The sequence below is a fragment of the Sander vitreus genome, chromosome 19 (assembly GCF_031162955.1).
Source record: "Sander vitreus isolate 19-12246 chromosome 19, sanVit1, whole genome shotgun sequence".
NCBI lineage: Eukaryota > Metazoa > Chordata > Actinopteri > Perciformes > Percidae > Sander > Sander vitreus.
In genome coordinates this window covers 20,036,115-20,056,934 of record NC_135873.1, presented here as the reverse complement: position 1 = coordinate 20,056,934, position 20,820 = coordinate 20,036,115, and the positions used below count along the sequence as shown (strand labels likewise).

Sequence of the window (20,820 nt, the reverse complement as noted above, 5' to 3'; positions counted from 1 at the left end):
AGACAAACAGAACTTGAGGAAACACTGCCCATTATGAATTTTAAAGCAACTATGTGACATCAGTAAATGCTAAAATGCAGTGTAGCAGAAACACAAATAAAGGGGAGTCTAAAATCAGTTTGCTAACACGAGCGAGAGTATTGAATTGAGAAACTGTCCATTTTTATTGTTTATTAATACAATGTTTGTTGTGTTATTTCATCTTCCAAAGGTGACACAGTCTGGCTTTAACACATGCTAGTGTCAAGAACATCCTGGTGCTGAAAGATTCTCCAAGTACATCTCAGGGTTGGTTTATTAGAGTGGTTTCTTTTTCAGGAAGTCGTCAGATCTGTCATCCAGGGAGGAGGAGTCAAGCACTTAGTCACCATGGCAACTAGTGAGCATATGATTATGCAGAATGAAGCACTGGTGGCTTTGGGTCTCATAGCAGCGCTGGATTTGGGTAAGAGTAAAAATAAATCCATCAAAATGTCGTTATTGTTTAGTCGTGTTTACAGCTAACACGTCTGCAAAATTGAAGATGGTCATAGGTTTGCCTTTTTGTGTTATTGCATTATTGCAATCAGTTGATATGACATTTTAAATATAAAAACTCCATAATCTTATACACACTTCACTCTGCTTTCAAGACATCATTGTCCACACCGCCTTTATTAGCACACAGCGGATTGGAGCACATCTTGAAATTAGCAGAGAATCTATTTTCATCCGAGAATCTAGTTTGTACCTGTTTTGGAAGTCCCAGAGACATCTGAAAATCAAACGTCGTCATTTCTGGATTCGTAATATCTGGAGAAACAAAAAGCACGATGATTCTCTTTCCCTTTAGGAAGTAAACAGTGGTGCGAATGCGCCGTTACATTTCTACCTATTCAGAAGTCAGTTTACAGAACCAAACATGCTGGAGGCACATGAAAAGAGTTGGGCTGCACTTGCGAATATGTGATCCAGCGTGAACAGAAGCTTGGTAGGACTGTATGAAGGACTACGTTAAGGCAAAGGTCTAAACTGTCTGCAGAGTTCTCTGCAGGAGTACTGAAAACACTTGGACTCAGTCCTGTGACTTTATTTAATTACACCTGCTTTGTTCTCTGTAGTACCTATTGTAGAAAACATATCGTGATATTCAGACTCTTTCTCTGGATTTCAGTTGCAGCTGAGAAGGACTTTGTTGGAGCCAACCTGGTGTCGGTGCTTCACAAGCTGCTGTCAGACGAGAGGAGTGCTCCAGAGATCAAATACAACTCGATGATCCTCATCTGTGCAGTCATGGGCTCAGGTCAGACTTCAAGTTGATAAATACATTTATTGAAATTGAAGTCCTTCAAAAAGTCCTAGAAAAGTCCGTTCCCCAAGGCATTGCATATTGTAGCTTGTTTTCAAAATGTATATTTGTCCAAAAAGGTTGTATGCTAAAGTTAGCATGAATTTAAAGATTGCATGAGCGCGTAGTGGGATTCTGTGTGGTTTATTTACGGAACCCTGCTTGATTTGACGTCACCCGAAAAGGACAACCATCAGTGCACTCACTAACCCACGACTGCTGCTGCTTCTTAACGTTACATGAAGGTCCCTTTATACCCGGGCGCTACCTCGCTAATGGGGAAAGTTTTTGGACATATGGTTGGAAGACGAGGAGTTTGAAACATGGCTGAGTCCCATCTCTGGAAATAACTGAGAGGCTTAATGTTACTTTTCTGTGTAGCCTCGATGGGGATCAATGCCGTCACGGGGCGTGGAAGTGCGAGCACCTTGCAGGAGCGTGCACAGCTTAAACGAAAAACCATTTCATCTTATAACTGTTATTTATCCCTTAACTTTCTCTAGAAATCTAAGAGTCAAATAGTTTCAAGAGTACATACTTTGGGCAACTTTTTCACTTCAATATTTGTTGTAAGTCATATCGTCATCAATCCCAATATTGAACAATATTATTGCACTTTAATTTGCCACGTATACGTGTATTAACATTTGGCAAATTGTTACTAAGCTGCTGGCTGAGCCAAAGCAGCCCCTCTCTCAGTGAATCGCCTCAACACAGGTAGGAGGACAGAGGACAGGACAGTCATACTCCACATTCTCCATCTCTGTTTCTCTTTGGAACACAAATACTGTTTATCTTCACTAATTATTCAAAAAAGAACCTATTTTAAGGCGAGAAACTCAGAGCAGCAGATGTTGTTGTATGTCCCACTGCTTGGATGCCAGCTTTTACTTGAATAATTCCCGATACTTTCCCCCTCTCTTTTCAGAGCCTCTTCACAAAGAGGTCCAGAGCCTGGCGTTCATCGACGTGGTGTCCAAGCTGAGGGCTCATGAAAACAAAACGGTCTCACACCAGGCGTCGCTCACAGAGCAGCGACTAACTGCCCAGAGCTAAATGACTGTGTCCAACCCCACCCACCCAAATGCCTGCCTGACCACCTGATCACCTAATGACACCTCATGACTGCTCCCCCCCCACCCCGTGCCCCATCGTCATGTGCCAAGGTACCATGTCGCGTTAACTGCCAGCCAGACATGTCTCTACCCCCCAACCCTTTGCCCTGCCCATCTCCACTAGGGTTAGACTGACGTTGATTTGGAAAGCCAATTCTCTGCGCTTATATACAAATCATACATTCAATTTTTAATTTGAATTACAAACATTTCACCCAGAATTAGATCCTTGTTTGGGTGGAAAAGCCTCTGAACCCGTTTTTAGACTACTGTGGGGCACCGACACTCCTCTGAAAGCCATAATAATGAGATTAATGGGTAGCAGGGTGAGGCAGGTTTCATGTCAGTCTTTACAGACCTACACCCTGAAATGGTCAGTGGAGGGATTTGTGTAGAGGTGGACACCATTGACTTACTGGTCTATCTACGTCAGTCTAACCCTGGTCCCCAACTCTACTTGTGCATGCATCTTCTGCTACAAGTAGCTCCACAGGAGCTGAGGCGCCATAAACAGCCGAACGCAATAGATAAGAGACAACACTCTTTTACGACCATAGCTGTGATACCATCCGCCGGTAACCCACCAGTGAAAAATGTGCACAAAAGAACAAAAAAAACCGACTTCTTGTTGTGACTTATTTTTCCCATTTTTAAGACAAGCAGGCATCCATGATGTGCCCAGTTGTGTCCCATGTAGCTCCAGTATAAATTGACTAGAAACTGTGCATGTTTTAGTCCTGTTGAAGGTGTGACAGTGTTCATTTTACCTCTCTAGTGCTCGCATAGCCCAAAGTACAGCCCACTCTGCTCCACTGACACCTCCACACTCATTTTTTTTTTGCACTTGTTCTTTAAGACTTTGATCTAGAGATTTGATCCGATTTTTAATTCAACAGTTGTCCAAACACATTCCCCCTGCTCTAACAGCTGTACAGTGAGGTTAGAGGCTCCACCTAAGAACTAGGTGAATCCATCATAGTGGAGAACAGGGCTGTAGTCAAGTCTACCTTCGTGGGTCGAGTCCAGTAAGCTCCCAGACTGAGTGCAGCCGAGTTGAAGTCCAGACCAAAATAGGGATTGATTGTGTGTTTATCCAAATGGCAATATAGCAATGGTTTACTAGTTTAACCATCAACAGAGATGAACAACTTCTGCAGGAGCTCTGTTAGCCCTGGTCCAGCACAGTCCTACTACTGATCACAGTCTAGTGTTGCCTCCCCAAAGTTGGATTTCAGAAGATGTTGCGATTTAGTGCTGGGGCGATGGAGAGAAAATCAGATATCACGAAATTCTTGACCAAATACCTCGATATTGATATTGGGGCGATATTCTAAGGTTGACAATTGGTGCTTTAACAAAATATCTTCACACTTAGATTTTAGATGAATAATCATCAGTAATGTGGACATAATGTCTAAGTGGGGAAAAGGCAAATAATAGAACAACAGTCTGGTAAGTTCAGAAAAGTACATCACTTTACTGTAATACAGCCTTTAAAACCAGGAAAAGACAACACTTATGTCATATCACGATATTAGGATATCCAAAATCTAAGACGATAACTAGTCTCATATCACCATATTGATATAATATTGATATATTGCCCAGCCCTATTGTGATTACAAATGCACAAATCTTCGTGGTGATCCGTAAGGGGAGAAAAGCAATGTCAGGTGGGTGCAAAGTAAAGATCTTTAATTGAAGTCCAAACCAAGCATGTCAAATCAAAGATGGCGCAGGATGTCTTTTTCACCAAATCTTTGATTTGACATGGTTGGTATTGGTAAAAAAAAAAGTCCTTTCTTGGTCAGATGAAATCATGTTTTTGATCATGCTTTGTTACCTTGCACCCATCTTGTAGGTTCCTAAGAAGATTTGTCTATCTCACATCAGTCCAATCGATGCATGGCAGTTTGCCTAATCTGTTTGACCCTTTGCGTACCCAGATTTCTATACATCAAATTCTTGCTTTTGTCGCACTGTGGACAAACTCAAGAAAATATCAATTAACGACCATTTTTTATATTTTTGGATGGGCTGAGATGGTGGAGTAATCCACGAAGAGCAGCCAAGAACAAGATAAGTTTAAGTCAAAGTAGGCATGAGACTAAGAATTCAGAACGTAGACTGGAGTACTACAGCTACAAAGATTCACTGCCTCTGATTCGCTTAGAACACACAACCGTGCCCCCGAAATCACAAAAGTGGGACACCAGGGAGTGTGATTTTTGGGTAGTAAATAAAGCAGCCACCATTCCTATGTGTGTGTGTGTACAGTTTGTATGTGTGTGTTGTGGAGCAAAGTCTGGGATCTTGTGAGAACAGGTAACTGAATGCAGACACAGAACGGTCAGACAGGTCTCTCTTTATGTGTGACTGTTGGTTCTTCCAGTCAAGAGATTTCTGCTAACATGCACATGTCCCACACTGTACCACGCTCCATTAACATGCCACGGTGGGTTTCCTGGTCTGGGCCCACGCCATTTTTTTTTTTTTTTTTTTAAAGGTATGAATGGTTATTTATCAGATTTGTGCTCTTCTAAAGACACATGCCTGTGGAGATGTATCCATAGTAACTGCGTAAAATACTATAAACTTAAGTGTTTGTTGTAAATGTCATGAGTTGTACATTTGGAGGACTGTAACTCAGCAGATAATTAAAAGATGATAGCTGGTGATGGCTGATGTCTTTATTCCTACAGTATCTCAGTTTTCAGACCAAATACCCTTTTCATTTCTATGACCTAATCATTTAACAAAATATTGTATTCACAGTGTACTAATAGAACGGTTTCTTTTTCTTTGTGTTTTTGCCCCCATCCCCTCGCTCGCCTAGCTGCTAGCGTGGCACGCCCTCATACTCTGCTTCTGACTGGCTAGTAGTCCTTACCTATCTACTGTCAGGGCCCTCATACTCTGCTTCTGACTGGCTAGTAGTCCTTACCTAGGTACTGTCAGGGCCCTCATACTCTGCTTCTGACTGGCTAGTAGTCCTTACCTATCTACTGTCAGGGCCCTCATACTCTGCTTCTGACTGGCTAGTAGTCCTTACCTAGCTACTGTCAGGGCACGCCCTCATACGCTGCTTCTGACTGGCTAGTAGTCCTTACCTAGGTACTGTCAGGGCACGCCCTCATACTCTGCTTCTGACTGGCTAGTAGTCCTTACCTAGGTACTGTCAGGGCCCTCATACTCTGCTTCTGACTGGCTAGTAGTCCTTACCTAGGTACTGTCAGGGCCCTCATACTCTACTTCTGACTGGCTAGTAGTCCTTACCTAGCTACTGTCAGGGCACGCCCTCATACGCTGCTTCTGACTGGCTAGTAGTCCTTACCTAGGTACTGTCAGGGCACGCCCTCATACTCTGCTTCTGACTGGCTAGTAGTCCTTACCTAGCTACTGTCAGGGCCCTCATACTCTGCTTCTGACTGGCTAGTAGTCCTTACCTAGCTACTGTCAGGGCCCTCATACTCTGCTTCTGACTGGCTAGTAGTCCTTACCTAGCTACTGAGCATGTGTGACTCCCAACAAAGATGTTCCAGCAGTGAGAGGTCTCACTCTGTAGCTAAAACAGAGAGCTGAACACAGGGTGAAAAGAGGAGAAACCTAAAAAACCTTTCCTAAGAAACCTGAAAACCTATTCTGGTACAACCTCAAAATACAATTATGAACCTGAAAATGAGCATAATATGAGCACTTTAAGTTTATGCTACTAAAGATACAATATGTATTTTAATGCAAGACTTAGGCCTAAAGCTGTACCAATGCAAAGTTGGGGATTCGTGAGCACCGGTACGTTCAAACGGTTCGACAGGCTGATCCGGTACATACCAGACACTAAAGGGAGGAGGAGTAGTTAACCAGAGTCCTCAGAAACCACCGGAGGATAGAACGCCAACACAGAGACAGAGGGAGGGGACGGACATCCGGCCGAAAAAACATTTGACATTTAGCGGAATTTCCCTCTGCACCTGAACTGGAAGTGGAACGTTGAGGATATAGACTAATAATAATAATAATAATAATAATAACAACAACTTTTAGTTATATAATGCCTTTCATGAAACCCAGAGGGATGGGGCTGCAACACTAAAGGCCCTGTCTCTGAAGGTACAGAGTCTGGTGTGGGGAATGGGGAGCAGGCCAGTGTCTGAGGACCGCAGGTTTTGGGGTGGGGTGTATGGATGGAGGAGGTCAGAGAGGTACTGTGGGGCCAGGGCATGGAGGGATTTGTAGGTGAGAAGGAGGATTTGATATGTGATGCGGGACTTAATAGGGAGCCAGTGAAGGTGGATGAGGGATGGGGTGATGTGCTGCCAGGTCTTGGTGTGGGTGAGGGGCTGAGTGGATGGTTTGGTGCTGATATCTTCTAGACTAGTGCCAGCTCATCTTTTCGTTGACTGTGCAATCACAGTGTGAATTTCATTTCCCACTGGGTCAAAATAGGTTGAAATAAAAATGCTTTTCAGATGGTTTGGTGTCAGGATTATCTGTCCCACACAACTCGATTCCTCTATTTTGCATTAGCGAAAGAGAGAAGTAAGGCATGCAGTAGATCAGAGTGCCTGCTGAATTGTGAATTTGGATAATCAATTACAGATTAAATGTATACTTTTCCCACATTTGAACGATAGTTTAGATTTCAAATATACAGTAACTGGCTCAATCATCACTCAGTCCGGTTGTTTGGAATAAACACAATTAAGACTAGTTTCTATCAGCAGCGACAGACAGCAAAGATGTCCGGGGACACTGACAGATGATGTGTGGGAAGTGAGACGCCTAAACAAATCAGTGCTCTTGGTGCCAAAAATCTGGACAAAAAATATCACTCAAGAATACCTTAATTCATTTTACTTGATATTAAAATCAGTCCAAATTCAACAGGACATGAGACAAGGAAATTAGGAGGTAGTTACATTACAATGTTTGTAGGATAAACTGTGATCATCTAAACAATCTGTACAAGTGGTACAGGCAGTGATAAACAGCAGGGCCCTAGTACACCTCAGAGCATTTTACAACCCAACATAAGCTCTGTAGTGACCAATCGGCTTCAGTAGTAATGAGTGTTTTACTGTCCAATACACCAGGGAAGTTATAAAACCAAATGTACAATAAATATTTAGTATCAAAAACACTTGATCCCTTTTTTACGTAGCTTAACGCTACCACAATTCAGTGTACGAGTTCCACGTCGTCAGTCTGAACGTACTTTACTGAAAGAATACTGTAAAAACAAAACAAGTGATCCATGCTTCGAGCAAATCATCGCTTTAAACCATCAAAAGAAACACTGAGAAAGACAAAAAAAAAATCATCTTAGCACTTTCCATTTCAAATTTGGTTTCAATCCAAAATGGATTTAAAGATGTTCATTCAATGTGTATACTGATCAGATGTGCCACAAAACACGTAGTGAAAGACCACCACTGGATACACACGCGCCAGGTTAGTTTCCATTCAAGTAAGGGCAGAAATGAATACGAAAATAATACCAAACTGCGTAAACCTGGCAAGGAAAACATAACCTCTTTGGCAACGGTTAGAACCAAAATATGAAATGACAGCGGCGTTACAACTGCATTGGTTTTGTAGTCCTACGTGGATCAGAGCTGGAACGTGTGTCATAATTATCCAGACTTTCTTAAAAATATTTTTAAAAAGGTGTGAAGGGGTTCACTGTTTAAAGTCTCAGGACTGTGTAACAATTACAATAACTTCTTTATGTGTCAGATTTTTCACCAAAAACCTAACGTACTCAAGTTATTGGTCGCCGTGATCATTCCTCCTGTCCAAACTGGTCAAAACTAAATCCCTCTAGCAGTTTGTTTGCCAAATTGCTTGCCTATCTTCTAAAGTTGAGGTCTTTTTAGTAGAGTTGGGCATTGTTTGGATTTTAACTATTCTGATTCCAATCCCGATTCTTCCTTTCCATTCTGGTTCTTATTGATTCCGGTTCTTTGAGGGGTGGAGTTGAAAACGGGTCACATGCTTATCTCACAGGTAGAGGAAGATTTTATTTAGATTCAATGGTGATCCGACAGTTTTACTGGGCTTTTTCAACGAAAAATACCTGGAAGTACGGCGGCTGCTATGGAAAAACAAAACTCGCACGTTAAAGGGTAACTACTGTTTGTTTTTTAACCTGATATTTCACCAAGTGAATATCTTTTTTTTTGGTCTGGTCTCAAGTTTGCTTTTCACAGTTTTAAGCAGGTTTAAGCAGTGGTTAAAGGGTAACTACCATTTTTTCCCACCTGGACCCTATGTTTCCATGTGTTTGTGTCTCAGTGACTGATGAACAACAATCTTTGACATTGGTCCAGTATTAAGAGAGATCTCTGCAGTCGGCAGCAGAGAAACATGCTACAATGTAAGTTAAGCTTGTATTTACCTTCACAAAAGTGCTGGTTTCTCTGCTGCCGATTGCAGAGATCTCTCTTAATACTGGACCAATGTCAAAGATTGTTGTTCATCAGTCACTTAGACATAAAAACATGGAAACATAGGGTCCAGGTTGGAAAAAAACGGTAGTTACCCTTTAAATTTGGAACCGTAGTCAGATTCGAAACCATATTTCCCATACGATTTCAATAAAAAAAACTATTCCATTGGAATCATAACTTTTGAAATGATTCCAAGTTGGAACCGGTTCTTGATGCCCAATCCTAATTTTTAGTTGCTGGGACCAAACACCGCTGTCAGGACAAAGACGCCTACTTGATTCGGCTAACTCAGACGGTTAATGCCAGATTTCAGCTTCAGCTTCCAACTCTGGAAAGCATTTCTATACAGAGTGAGGACTGTGGCTTTTGTTTGCGCTACGAAGGGATTATTTCACGGTGAGTATCCAGAGTAGGAAAAATGATAGCAACCAATAACTGTTTTTAATAACATCACTAAATTAGCTGACCCCTTAGTCCATTAGTAACTCAGTATGCTAAATAATTGGAGTCATTTGTAGTCCTTTCCACTTTCATGCTGGATGAGTTAGTATCAAGAGACTATTCAGCTGATCTCAGGCGCCACAGTCCGAGACACATGGTGGAAAGGTACATTAAGCAAGCGCTCCACTTTAAAATAAGCAAATCCTTAGTTTTTTGTACACAACTATTTCACAGTCCTACATGATGGGTTTAGCAATGGAGCGTTATTTCCACAGTGAAAAATACCGATCTAATATCAAAAAGATGTATCAAAACTCCTACTCTCTACACGTAGCTATAAAAACCAGAGCGTTGTGACAACGTGCATGGAGTGCATGTTTAACCATCTTCTGCAACAACTCTCTTTTTACACAAGTCACACAGTGTTATATACAGAGCATTTCACATATTAGTGCCTTGAAAAGAAGGTGCTGGTTCAGAGAGAAAAATGGTGCCGGTGATCGATGTGGTCCTCTGAATGCTTCGCTGACGATGTGTTCAAAGACCCGGCGCTGACAACACAAAATGAGACAAAATCTAATTAACATTATTTAGATTTTCATGCAATCCTGATCTACACCGGATTTACATTTTTATTAAAGAAAGGCAGCGGTGGAAAAAGTATGGATCCTTTACTTAGCTAAAAGTACTAAAAATACTCTGTTACAAGTAAAATTCCTACATTAAAAATGTTACTCAAGTAAAAGTATGTAGGTATCATCAGGACAAATTTACTTAAAGTATTAAAAGTATAAGTACTCAATGCAGAACAATCCTCCCATTGTAGAAAGTGTAAAGATCCAACCAGTTGGGTTTAATGGTCTCATCATCTCAGCTGGACTTGTAGATATTATTGGCTAGTTTTACTTATCAGTTGGCTAGTTTACTTTGCAGTAAACTAGCCAACTTTTTCAGATTTTATAAACTCCATGTGTTTTGTGTGCAAAAAAATCTCAATCTGTAAAGTAACTAGTAACTAAAGCGGTCAGATGAATGTAGTATGTAATAATGTAGTAAAAAGTACAATATTTCTCTCTGAAATGTAGCGGAGTAGAAGTAGAAAGTGGCATGAAGAGAAAAGACTCAAGTAAAGTACAAGTACCTCAACATTTGGACTTTCCCAAAGTAACTACCCTCTTTTCCCCACCTGGACCATATGTTTCCATGTGTTTGTGTCTCAGTGACTGATGAACAACAATCTTTGACATTGGTCCAGTATTAAGAGAGATCTCTGCAGTCGGCAGCAGAGAAACATGCTACAATGTAAGTTAACAGGGACATTGTCCATCTTATATTTACCTTCACTAAAGTGCTCATTTTGCCGCTGACTCAGATTAATATTCTAAGTGTCTGACGACATTATGGAAAGGATTTCTAAGGAGGTCGACCTTTAAAACCTCTTTGAGCCCTTTATGTTTAACCAGAAACAGCTCTGAAGTCGCTAACACTAAACCCACCAGACTCCATTTAAAAAAACAATACTTTTAGCGTGTATAGAGCCAACATATTTTCACATGTAAATTGGTAAACTATGTTTATTTCAAGAGAGAAATTGTGATAGTTGTTGATAGAGTTGTGATAGTTTCATTTTGTTTCTGTCAACTTTGAATAAAGTATATTTCACAATGCTAAAATGACTGTTTGTTTATTTACATGGAGTCTGGTTGGTTTAGCGAACGTAATTTCAACGGATGTTTTTATGTTTAAAGAAAGGATCTTACTCTTTAACAGAACCTCGACCTCCTTAGAAATCCTTTCCATAATGTCGTCAGACACTTGGAATATTAATCTGAGTCAGCGGCAAAATGAGCATTTTTGTGACGGTAAATATAAGATGGACAATGTCCCTGTTAACTAACATTGTAGCATGTTTCTCTGCTGCCGACTGCAGAGATCTCACTTAATACTGGACCAATGTCAAAGATTGTTGTTCATCTGTCACTTAGACACAAACACATGGAAACATAGGGTCCAGGTGGGGAAAAGAGGGTAGTTACCCTTTAAGTACAGTACTTGAGTAAATGTACTTAGTTACATTGCACCACTGAAAAAAGGTTACCTGTTAGGATTGAAATGCTGCCTCAGCATCAGGTAAAGAAACTGGAAAAGAAGAGATAGAAAGCAAAATGTATTAGAAAGCCTTAAATCATCTGCTTATTAAAAAGCTCCAACACCCCTGTGTCATTCGTACAATTTCAAAATAAAAGTTGAGGACAGAGAAGTTCAGGGTTAGGTTGGGAATGCTTGGGAAACAGTGTTGTGCAAAGGATCAGCGGTCTAAACTAAAGGCTGGAGAGAGATTTAGGATTCCATGTTGAGGCAGAGAAATGACAAACACAAAAATGGATTTAGTTGCCAAATTTCTTGCAAATTTAATGGGTTTTAGTTTTTAAATGTTGAATTTAAATACTTATTTAATTAATCAAATTATAATTAAGTTGTGAAAAGTCCAAATGAAATGGTATCATTGCTTGCGTTGTATTTCCTGTTGAATTCTGTCGGCTCGACAGTAACGGTTGCCCTTGGCAACCAGATTGAGTCAATTGTCAACCATTTCGTGGTCTCTGGTTGCCCCCTTTGGAAACCACCTGTTCAATATTTGTGTTTATATATATATATATATATAAAAAATATGGTTGTCTCCGTAAATTTTAAACGCAACGTTCGTACGCAACACAACATTTCCACTGTTGTGCGACCGCTTTCCACACACATGCCGTGAAAAGATACAGACAACGCAATTTTCTGTTCATGTTAGCGGCGCATGTTAAAATCCGGTGCTAATATGGCCCCGGTGCCCGGTATCTACCGGACGAAATAGCAACGCGGATTTCGGGGTCTCATTACGGTGCCACCTAAATGTCTGCTCTGCTCTCTTAGGCTCCGAAACAGACGTTGGAGGCAACAGAAACATCACTCCATGTCATGCTAGTAAACACTAATAACACGTTACACAGCAGCTAACGTTAGCCAACCGTTAGCTACAGTAGTAACTGGATTAAACACGTTTAAAATGCTGACAGCTATACGGTGTAAAGTGTGACTGTATTTCACTGGAGAGGAGTCCAACAGAGGGACTTCCAATAGTCTGCTGCTAAAGCTAAGAGCTAAAAGACACAGACTAGCACTATGGTCACTGCTGTTGTCTGAAAAACTACACAGACGGGTATAAAGGTTGCGTTTACATAAAACTGGTAAACCTTGTGGTGCATTCAAAGTTATTGTAAAATACCCTTTTCTCATCTGAAGTAAGTAATTATTGTTAAAAGTTATTACATTTTTAATCATTTAAATTCCCCCCTTTTCTATGCTGATCTGAAAATGTATCCGATCCGTGACTCCAAACCGTGAGCCAATCGGTGAGTTTTGTGATCCGTTGCACCCCTATTTGAGAGGGATGGGAAATTATTTTGCAAGCCATTATCTCATTGTTTCATTATTAAAATATGTGGTATAGTTACATAAGAAATTAATTGCTCCAACTTTAGGCAGTTTAAAACATGGCAACCGTATTATCAATTTCGGCAACCAAAAGCTGATGCCTGGTTGCCAAGCCAGCAACCACTTTAAAAAGTCAGCGTTGAGCCGTGTATGAGATTAGTTAATTAATGATTAGTTATGGAGAGGAAGGCAGTTATATTTGATACAATAGGTGGAAGGTGGGGTTGTTGATATTTTTTTGATAACTTTATTGGTTGAATGTGTGCAGTTACACTCATCAGTGCAGTATGGGGTCACCACTGTGGAGGCAATGCTTCTCAGGAAGTGGGAATGTTATATGCCCGTTTAAATTGATCAATTCATTAATTAATACAATTAAAAACTGACTCCAGTGGCTCACTTTTGCCTCCATAGCACACTGCAAGGGTCGAATAAATACCTAGCAGCTCCAGGTTTACAGATTCAGACCTTAAATGGAACACAACACAACACCAAACAGAGATCATCTACCCAACCACAGCAAAGCTCAAGACACAACAACACCCACCGGCTACAAACACACACACAGTGCATGTGTTTCTGTGTCTCATGAGTAGTAAGCCGATGCTTTCTTGCTGGAGTGTGGTGGGAGGCGACGCATGGAGAGAGGAGGGGGCACCCTGCCGAAGCATGGAGGAGGAAGAATGAGATGAGTGTTGGCATCGTGATGGTAAAGCTTAGTAACCCTCCTCCCTTTACTCCCCTCAGCCTGCTGGGAATGACTGCTGATAGAATTCAAACATCTTTTTCTGCATATTTAAAACAAAAGATGTTTGATTAAAAGCTGATAATATGTTCTTTAGATATGTATCTCTGCTTTTATTGTCTGCTGCGTCCTGCTACGACCCGCTGTGCTCTGCTGTGCCATGCTACACCATGAACTACTACAACTACTATTTCTAGTCATAGTTCTATTATCTTTACTGTGACTATAATTGCCACTGTTCATCACCCCCCCAACTGGCACCGTCAGACACCGCCCACCAAGAGCCTGGGTCTGTCCCAGGTTTCTCCATAAAAGGAAGTTTTCCTCACCCCTCGAGGTTTCTGCCTAAAAGGAGTTTTTCCTCACCACTGTCACACTAAATGCTTGCTCTTGGGGGAATTACTGGAATTGTTGGGTCTTTGTAAATGATAGAGTGTGGTCTAGACCTCCTCTATCTGTAAAGTGTCCTGAGATAACTCTTGGTATGATTTGATACTATAAATAAAATTGAATTGAATTAACTTACATTCTCAACCTGCACCATTGTGCACCTTGCTGAGCCCCCCCCCCCCCAAAATATTATATATCTTTATATATTGTGCGCACAAGCTCGGGATCTTGAGCAAACAGGATATATCAATATTGGGCTAACAAAATATTAAATGGCACGCACAAGATATGGATCTTGGGCACAAACCAAAAAAAATCTCTTTCATCACTTAAGGGGCTCTGTGACCTATGTAAATACTTTGCATCAAGCATTTTTCTTAGAGACGAAATATAATTTAGACTATTGTTTTTGGCTGATTATGAAAAATATAGTTATGTTTGAGTTAAGAAAGGACTTTGATGTCTCTCGGGGAGGTGAGTAACAAGCAATAGCCGTGTTTCCATTTAATTGTTAAAGGGTAACTACCCTCTTTTACCCCACCTGGACCCTATGTTCCTATGTTTTTGTGTCTAAGTGACTGATGAACAACAATCTTTGACATTGGTCCAGTATTAAGAGAGATCGCTGCAGTCGGCAGCAGAGAAACATGCTACAATGTTAGTTAATAGGACAACTGTTCAACTTGTATTTACCTTCACTAAAGTGCTCGTTTTATTATTCTAAGTGTCTGACAACATTATGAAAGGATCCCTACAGAGATAGACCTTTAAAACCTCTTTGAGACCTTTATGTTTAACCAGAAACAGCTCTGAAGTCGCTAACACTAAAACCACCAGACTCCATTTAAAAAAACAATACTTTTAGTGTGTATAGAGCCAACATATTTTCACATGTAAATCGGTAAACTATGTGTTTATTTCAACCAAGACTAGAGTTGTGATGGTTGGAAAAGTGGAAAAACGACCCAAAACGGCTTTTCATAGTTTTATTTTGTTTCTGTCCACTTTGAATGAAGTGTATTTTACAATGCTAAAATTCCTGTTTATTTACATGGAGTCTGGTTGGTTTAGTGAACGCAATTTCAACGTTAGTTTTTATGTTTAAAAAAAAGGATCTTACTCTTTAACAGAAAGGTCGACCTCCTTAGAAATCCTTTCCATAATGTTGTCAGACACTTAGAATATTAATCTGAGTCAGCGGCAAAATGAGCATTTTAGTGAAGGTAAATATAAGATGGACAATGTCCCTATTAACTTACATTGTAGCATGTTTCTCTGCTGCCGACTGCAGAGATCTCTCTTAATACTGGACCAATGTCAAAGATTGTTGTTCATCAGTCACTGAGACACAAAAACATAGGAACATAGGGTCCAGGTGGGGTAAAACAGTAGTTAGTAGTAGTAGTAGTCAACTCGTTTTCCACAAAGGCAAAAGGAAGTTTCATGGAATCCTGCCGTTTCCATCGAGCTTTTTTTAATGCGATACTTTAAAATGTGCATACAAATGCGTGAACGGAAACACAGCTAATGCCAAAATACTTTACATTATCCAGAGCACTGCTAATTGTAACTAGTGTAAGCCAAACTAAATTAGCAAATCTTGAAAATATCAAATGCACAGACAAGAATTATTACTTTGAATTGGAATGTTTCTTTTATATAACATAGGCCAGCATTTCTACTATGCCAAAGAGCTGAAATGCCTCATGATGTGAAATGGAAAAGTAGAAACAGATGGGTGCAAATCAAGAGAAGTGTGCTTCACAAAAACAGTGCTGGTGAGGACAGATGAGACACTGAACTCAAGTATAAGAAGTGAAGATCATTTTCTCACCAGCTCGCCTGCACAGCTTCGATGTCACTCACTAAGTTTTGGGCCAAACAAATCCCAAAAATCTGTGGATGAAAAAGAAATATTGGCAACATTAGACTATATTAAAGAAGAAAATATGGAATGATGCTTTAAGGGTTTTGTTTAGGAACATTCTGAAGGTTAGATATGTGAACTGGCCTGCAGTAGTGCAACTCCAATAAAGATCCCAGCCACCAAGGTGAGGTTGTCCTGCAGCCACTTCTCAAACTGCGGCACGCAGCCCTTCACATTGATGTAGTCCTTCTGCTCCGAGTCCTGAAGGGATCAACACAACCTCCTCTCATCATCTTTATGTTTTGACTCAAGATTCCTTTGTCATTTTTATGCACCACATAAAAAACGTCCACTAGTCAATAAATAAAGTCAGTGCAAGACAGAAGACTTTAAAGTTATAAGCTCATAAATAAAAACACTTAAAGCTATAGTGCGTAGTTTCTGTCTCCCCCATGAGGAATTCTAAGTAATGACAACATCACTGTCGGCGCGTCCACATGATACAAGCCTTCTGTGATCGCACAGTCTTAATTAGCTTTGTAGCAACTCATTTGGCAACGGCTTGAATCTAACGTTTATTAATATCAAAAAGTTAGGCACTAAAGATTTAATAAATAAACTAAGATAACGCTTAAATAAGAACTAATTAAAAAACTTAGATAATGCTAAAATAGAATAAAATGTGTACTTTAAAATGAACTTCACTCAATGTACTCATAACATAGATTAAAAGAAAAGTCTAAATGAAAACTTAAATAACAATGAATGGAAAAATAGTCAAATAAAAAGATACCAGTTTCATGTCTGTGCGTCCAATGCAGAGATAGCTCTACAATGTGTCCTAAAGACTGGAAGCTTACCTTGTGTTAAAAAAAAATAAATCCTGCCTTCCAACAACTCCAAGGCACAAAATAAACTCCGTCGTAGTCTTTTCTTTGCATCTTTTTACCAGACTTACCAGGCAAAAAAAAAAAACGACATTTTCCAAACTGGCTGAATGTTTCTCTCCCTGGGAGAAAAAAATAAAATGTTACTTACTGGTTTAGCTCGAATGTCATATCCACACTGAGTGTTTATTACATCCTCCTAGAGACAGAAAGAATACCATATTTAAAATCAGCGTAATGATGTAAGCAACTTTTGGCATTGTGTGCTACCTCAGGTTTGACAGTGTTCTCTGAGCCCCTGTTGTTCTGGCCCTGGAGCACATGTGCATGGAGAACTCTGTAAATGTGAACATGCATGCAGTGAGGGACTCCTACCGCTGGGTCCTTTGTGCAGCAGGAGAAGGGAACTCCACACTTTTCCCGACTGGGATTCCCATCAGTACAGTTAAAATAGATGTTCAGGTTCCAGTCGTCTGCCCCAAACGCACCACAGCACTCCCACTGAAGTCACACGGAGAGGACACAAATGTGTAAGGTTCCTATTGTTGGAATGCCAGATTTCTTCATTTGTAGACCGAAATGATAAAAGACCTTTTTAAAAGTACAGTTTCAGACCCATCACAAGTGGACCTGATTGGTTCCCTTTACTTTACTCAATCAGAACAGCCTGTGGCTTTTCAAGTGTAAAGGGGCCGCTAGGATCAACACAAACTGAAAGTTACATATAGACACTTTAAGTATATGTACCCTTACAACAATGGTTGTGTTCGTAAATTATCACATCACTCCCAGGAACAAACTGGACTGTTCGTAAACTCAGAGCCCTGTTGGAAAATATATATATATATATATATATATAACGTTCAGTTTTTCAGAGCACCACACATTCAGAGCAGCAGAGCGTACTCTGGGCACCCAGCGCTTAACTGTTCGTTAATAATTCATATTGAACAACGGCCCACTTATTTCAGTGTCAGATTGGATTTACAAACGTACCCATGTAGAGACTAGGGATGTAACATGCATCGTCAATCGGTTAAAAATCTATATAAATGTGTAAAGATTACAACCGGTTGAGATAAAAAATAAAAACACGTAATGTACTTTTGATTTCACTTCGTTGACTTGAGTTCTCTATGGAATGGAGACTCTCTCTTCACCGTTACATATTCCATATGTACGGGGATGATGCCCGGCCACGCCCTATGAAGCGCCTGTGCTGATAGTTTGATCGGAACCGTCTCCGAGCAGCGTACAGCTGGAGAGATAGTCTCTTCACTCAGAGAACCAAGGTTACAACGTAACCGAGCGAAGATATTTTTTTAATTTATTTAGTTATTTGGATGTGGGATTTGTTTTAAAAATCGATTTTTTTTAAATTTAAGATAAAATACAATTTCACTTTTGATAGGATATCTGCAGCTCATTTTGTTAAAAAACAAGTAAAAGTCCTGCAATCAAAACTTCACTAGAGAAGTATGAGTAGTAGGCCCCAGTCAGACAGCTTTTTGTAATCATTTGCCACCACATTTGTTTTGAATTGCATTTAGTATTTCATGCTGTCATTTCAATTATGAAATCTGTGAACTGCAAATTAACATTTGACGAATAAATCTTAATTCAGGTCCACTCGATACGTCTCAATGTCTTGTTCAGCCAATTGCAAAACTCCATACGCTGAAGAAGACTGAAATATGGTTAGAAAGCTCTGGATAAAGCTAGTAAGTGGAATTTGTGCGATGATAATTTTCAAGGTCAAGACTCAAGTTTTGTGTTCATGCTGGTTTTTTTGTCGACGTACATATTCCTGAGTGAAGTCGATGAGGTTCTGTAGATCGATGTCGTCGCGGTACGCCCGGATGTTATTGTTGATGAACAGGTTGAGCTGGTCTTTGATCCAGTCCTTGAAGACAAATGCCAGGATTCCCGTCGTCAGCTCCAAGAAAAAGATGATTCCCAGAAACACCGAGAACTACAGCAGGAAGACAGAAAATGATGAACATGATTTCCCCATCATTCATCACTGCAGTGTGCAAATTGGAGGTCTTTTCATGGAACATACAAACTTTAGTAGAAAGGTGTTCTCCCGCAGTGCACCAATGCATCCTGCAAAGCCCAGAATGAACATGACCCCCCCGACCACCATGAAGAGCCAGACTGGGTCCAGGCCCCCCAGGTCTGTGATGGACGAGATGTTGGACAGGACTCCCTGGAGGGGAGAGACAGGACAACACACACTCTGAGCCAGGCAGCTGCGTCTCTTTCAGGGCTGAACATGTTCGCCAAAAGGGTCGCAGTGACACACAAATAGGATGGAACGCGAGTCAACTCAGAGAGGAGAAATAATGCTGCTGCAGCCACAAAGACAGATGGTTTAGTCTTTGATATGGTGTACTTTTAGACCTATTTGTAAGTAGAATACTACACAAGACACCTGGGAATATGAACTGATTCAGTGAGATGTTTTGGATACTTTTCTTATTCAGCCTCATGAACCATACGTTCGAAAAGCTACAAAAAGTCAGGCACGGTAATTCGTATGATTAATAAGGTTTTTATGCTGTGCGCACCACATTAACTGCTGCTGTATAAGAAGGCGGCTGGCCGTGCAGGGAGGTGGTCGGGGAGGAAGGGTGGGCGTTAACATACAGGACTTTTAAGCCGTGGAGTGGAGTTCGCTTCCCGGGGAAAACAAAAGACTTTTGCCCAGGAAATGCGTGTTCCTTAGGAGTGTTTTAATACAAACCACCATCTTTTCCTAAACTTAAACTAGTCGTTTTGGTACCTAAACGTAACTTTCGTCGACGCATAACGCTCACTTTTTCTTGCCTAAACTTAACCATAATCTCCGCTACTCTGTACCCGGCGCACAGTCACCTATTCTCGGGTAACTGAACCACCAACTACTGCTGACCTGACGGAGCACCATCATCACGAAGTTCTGTAGCGGCTTAAACAGCCAGCAACTACCGCTATGTAGCACGGAGCTCTGTAGCCGATGTCACGTGACCAGTTGGAGGTCTCCTAGTTTTCGTATAATATAATTTGTTTTAGTGTGCACAACTTTTCGTACGATATCACACAAACCTGTTCATGAGAATGCGTTGTCTTACTTCTATCACCCTGGGTTACATTAGTAAATATACAGTAACTCAGTTTGAAAGCTAAACACAGTTTAAATCACATTCACAAGGATAATATTCTGCAAACATTGGGCTGGAATTTAAAGCTATTCATTTGTTGTCCATTAGGGCGCAACAGAACACGCTGCTACACAATGTTTGTTAGATAATTGTTAACTTTGTCTGTCTGCTGTCCGTGAAGTGGGTTTATCAGAGCTTGTTTGATTGACTGCTGGCAGAAACAAGGTTGCAGAGGTAATGAACTGGTTGCAGATCATAAAACCAAAGCAATGTGCTGATAGAGGCTATAAAGCTCTGTCATTTGATCCATTGTTTGTATACTATTGATTAGTGCAGCTTTCATTTGCATTAAGTCATTAATCAAACTGGCCTTTGATTGAAAAAAAATCATCTCTGTATTTTTGTTTTTAAAAGGAATGAAATAAATTGTATTACAACACTATATCTCTATTTTGCATAATCACTAATAACTCTTCTTACCTTCTCACTCCATGCCCACAGTCCAATTCCAACTAAGGCCATGCCCAGGAGCTGCAATACACCACAGTCATGTCATTCACTGGAAAGATGTGCTGATGCAACATGACATGATGGCAGTCTGACACATTGTTATTTATACAAATGGATTTCCTCGGAGGCCGCTGATGTGGGATCAGTTTGCATGGTTCTGCTCCAAGCTCAGCCTTCTTCATATCTCCTACTGTCTTCCTTTCTATCCCAGTATGATATCATAGCTCTGTTGTGTAGTTTTCATAGTAGGTTTACCCTTACAACAAAGTCACAGATGCTAATTTAGAACAAGGGGTCTTTGGAGGATTACATCATGACATCACACCTTTATTACATCAGACCCATAGACTGTAAAAATAGTGGACATAGCACCGGTGACGTCACCTGCTGGTTTGTGGACTGCCTTTTTGAAGCCAGGAATTTGCATTTTGGTCGTCGCCATCTTGAGAGGACGATGCGGCCAAGC

At 40.6% G+C, this 20,820-nt stretch overlaps 2 protein-coding genes across 4 annotated transcripts in view; one reads left to right on the top strand and one right to left on the bottom strand.

The window, feature by feature from the left end:
* Nucleotides 1–5,120, top strand: part of rap1gds1 (RAP1, GTP-GDP dissociation stimulator 1) — a 40,344-nt gene extending 35,224 nt beyond the window's left edge. For both annotated transcript variants that reach the window (XM_078276546.1, XM_078276545.1), the window contains 3 exons: nucleotides 319–445; nucleotides 1,154–1,282; nucleotides 2,256–5,120. In XM_078276546.1, coding sequence (XP_078132672.1) covers nucleotides 319–445; nucleotides 1,154–1,282; nucleotides 2,256–2,383 — 384 coding nt within the window. In that variant the 3' untranslated portion in view covers nucleotides 2,384–5,120. The remainder of the gene's footprint in view (nucleotides 1–318; nucleotides 446–1,153; nucleotides 1,283–2,255) is intronic.
* A 1,356-nt stretch (nucleotides 5,121–6,476) lies between these two features.
* The window catches only part of tspan5a (tetraspanin 5a), a 16,611-nt gene continuing 2,267 nt past the window's right edge, over nucleotides 6,477–20,820 (bottom strand). Inside the window, exons 2-11 of one of the 2 annotated variants that reach the window (XM_078276543.1) lie at nucleotides 20,325–20,375; nucleotides 18,764–18,910; nucleotides 18,503–18,673; nucleotides 17,077–17,202; nucleotides 16,853–16,900; nucleotides 15,959–16,075; nucleotides 15,782–15,843; nucleotides 13,360–13,471; nucleotides 11,431–11,471; nucleotides 6,477–9,883 (exon numbers count right to left, since the gene is read on the bottom strand). In XM_078276543.1, the coding sequence (XP_078132669.1) occupies nucleotides 13,399–13,471; nucleotides 15,782–15,843; nucleotides 15,959–16,075; nucleotides 16,853–16,900; nucleotides 17,077–17,202; nucleotides 18,503–18,673; nucleotides 18,764–18,910; nucleotides 20,325–20,375 (795 nt within the window). In that variant the 3' untranslated portion in view covers nucleotides 6,477–9,883; nucleotides 11,431–11,471; nucleotides 13,360–13,398. The remainder of the gene's footprint in view (nucleotides 9,884–11,430; nucleotides 11,472–13,359; nucleotides 13,472–15,781; nucleotides 15,844–15,958; nucleotides 16,076–16,852; nucleotides 16,901–17,076; nucleotides 17,203–18,502; nucleotides 18,674–18,763; nucleotides 18,911–20,324; nucleotides 20,376–20,820) is intronic. The other variant, XM_078276544.1, reaches the window with a different exon arrangement.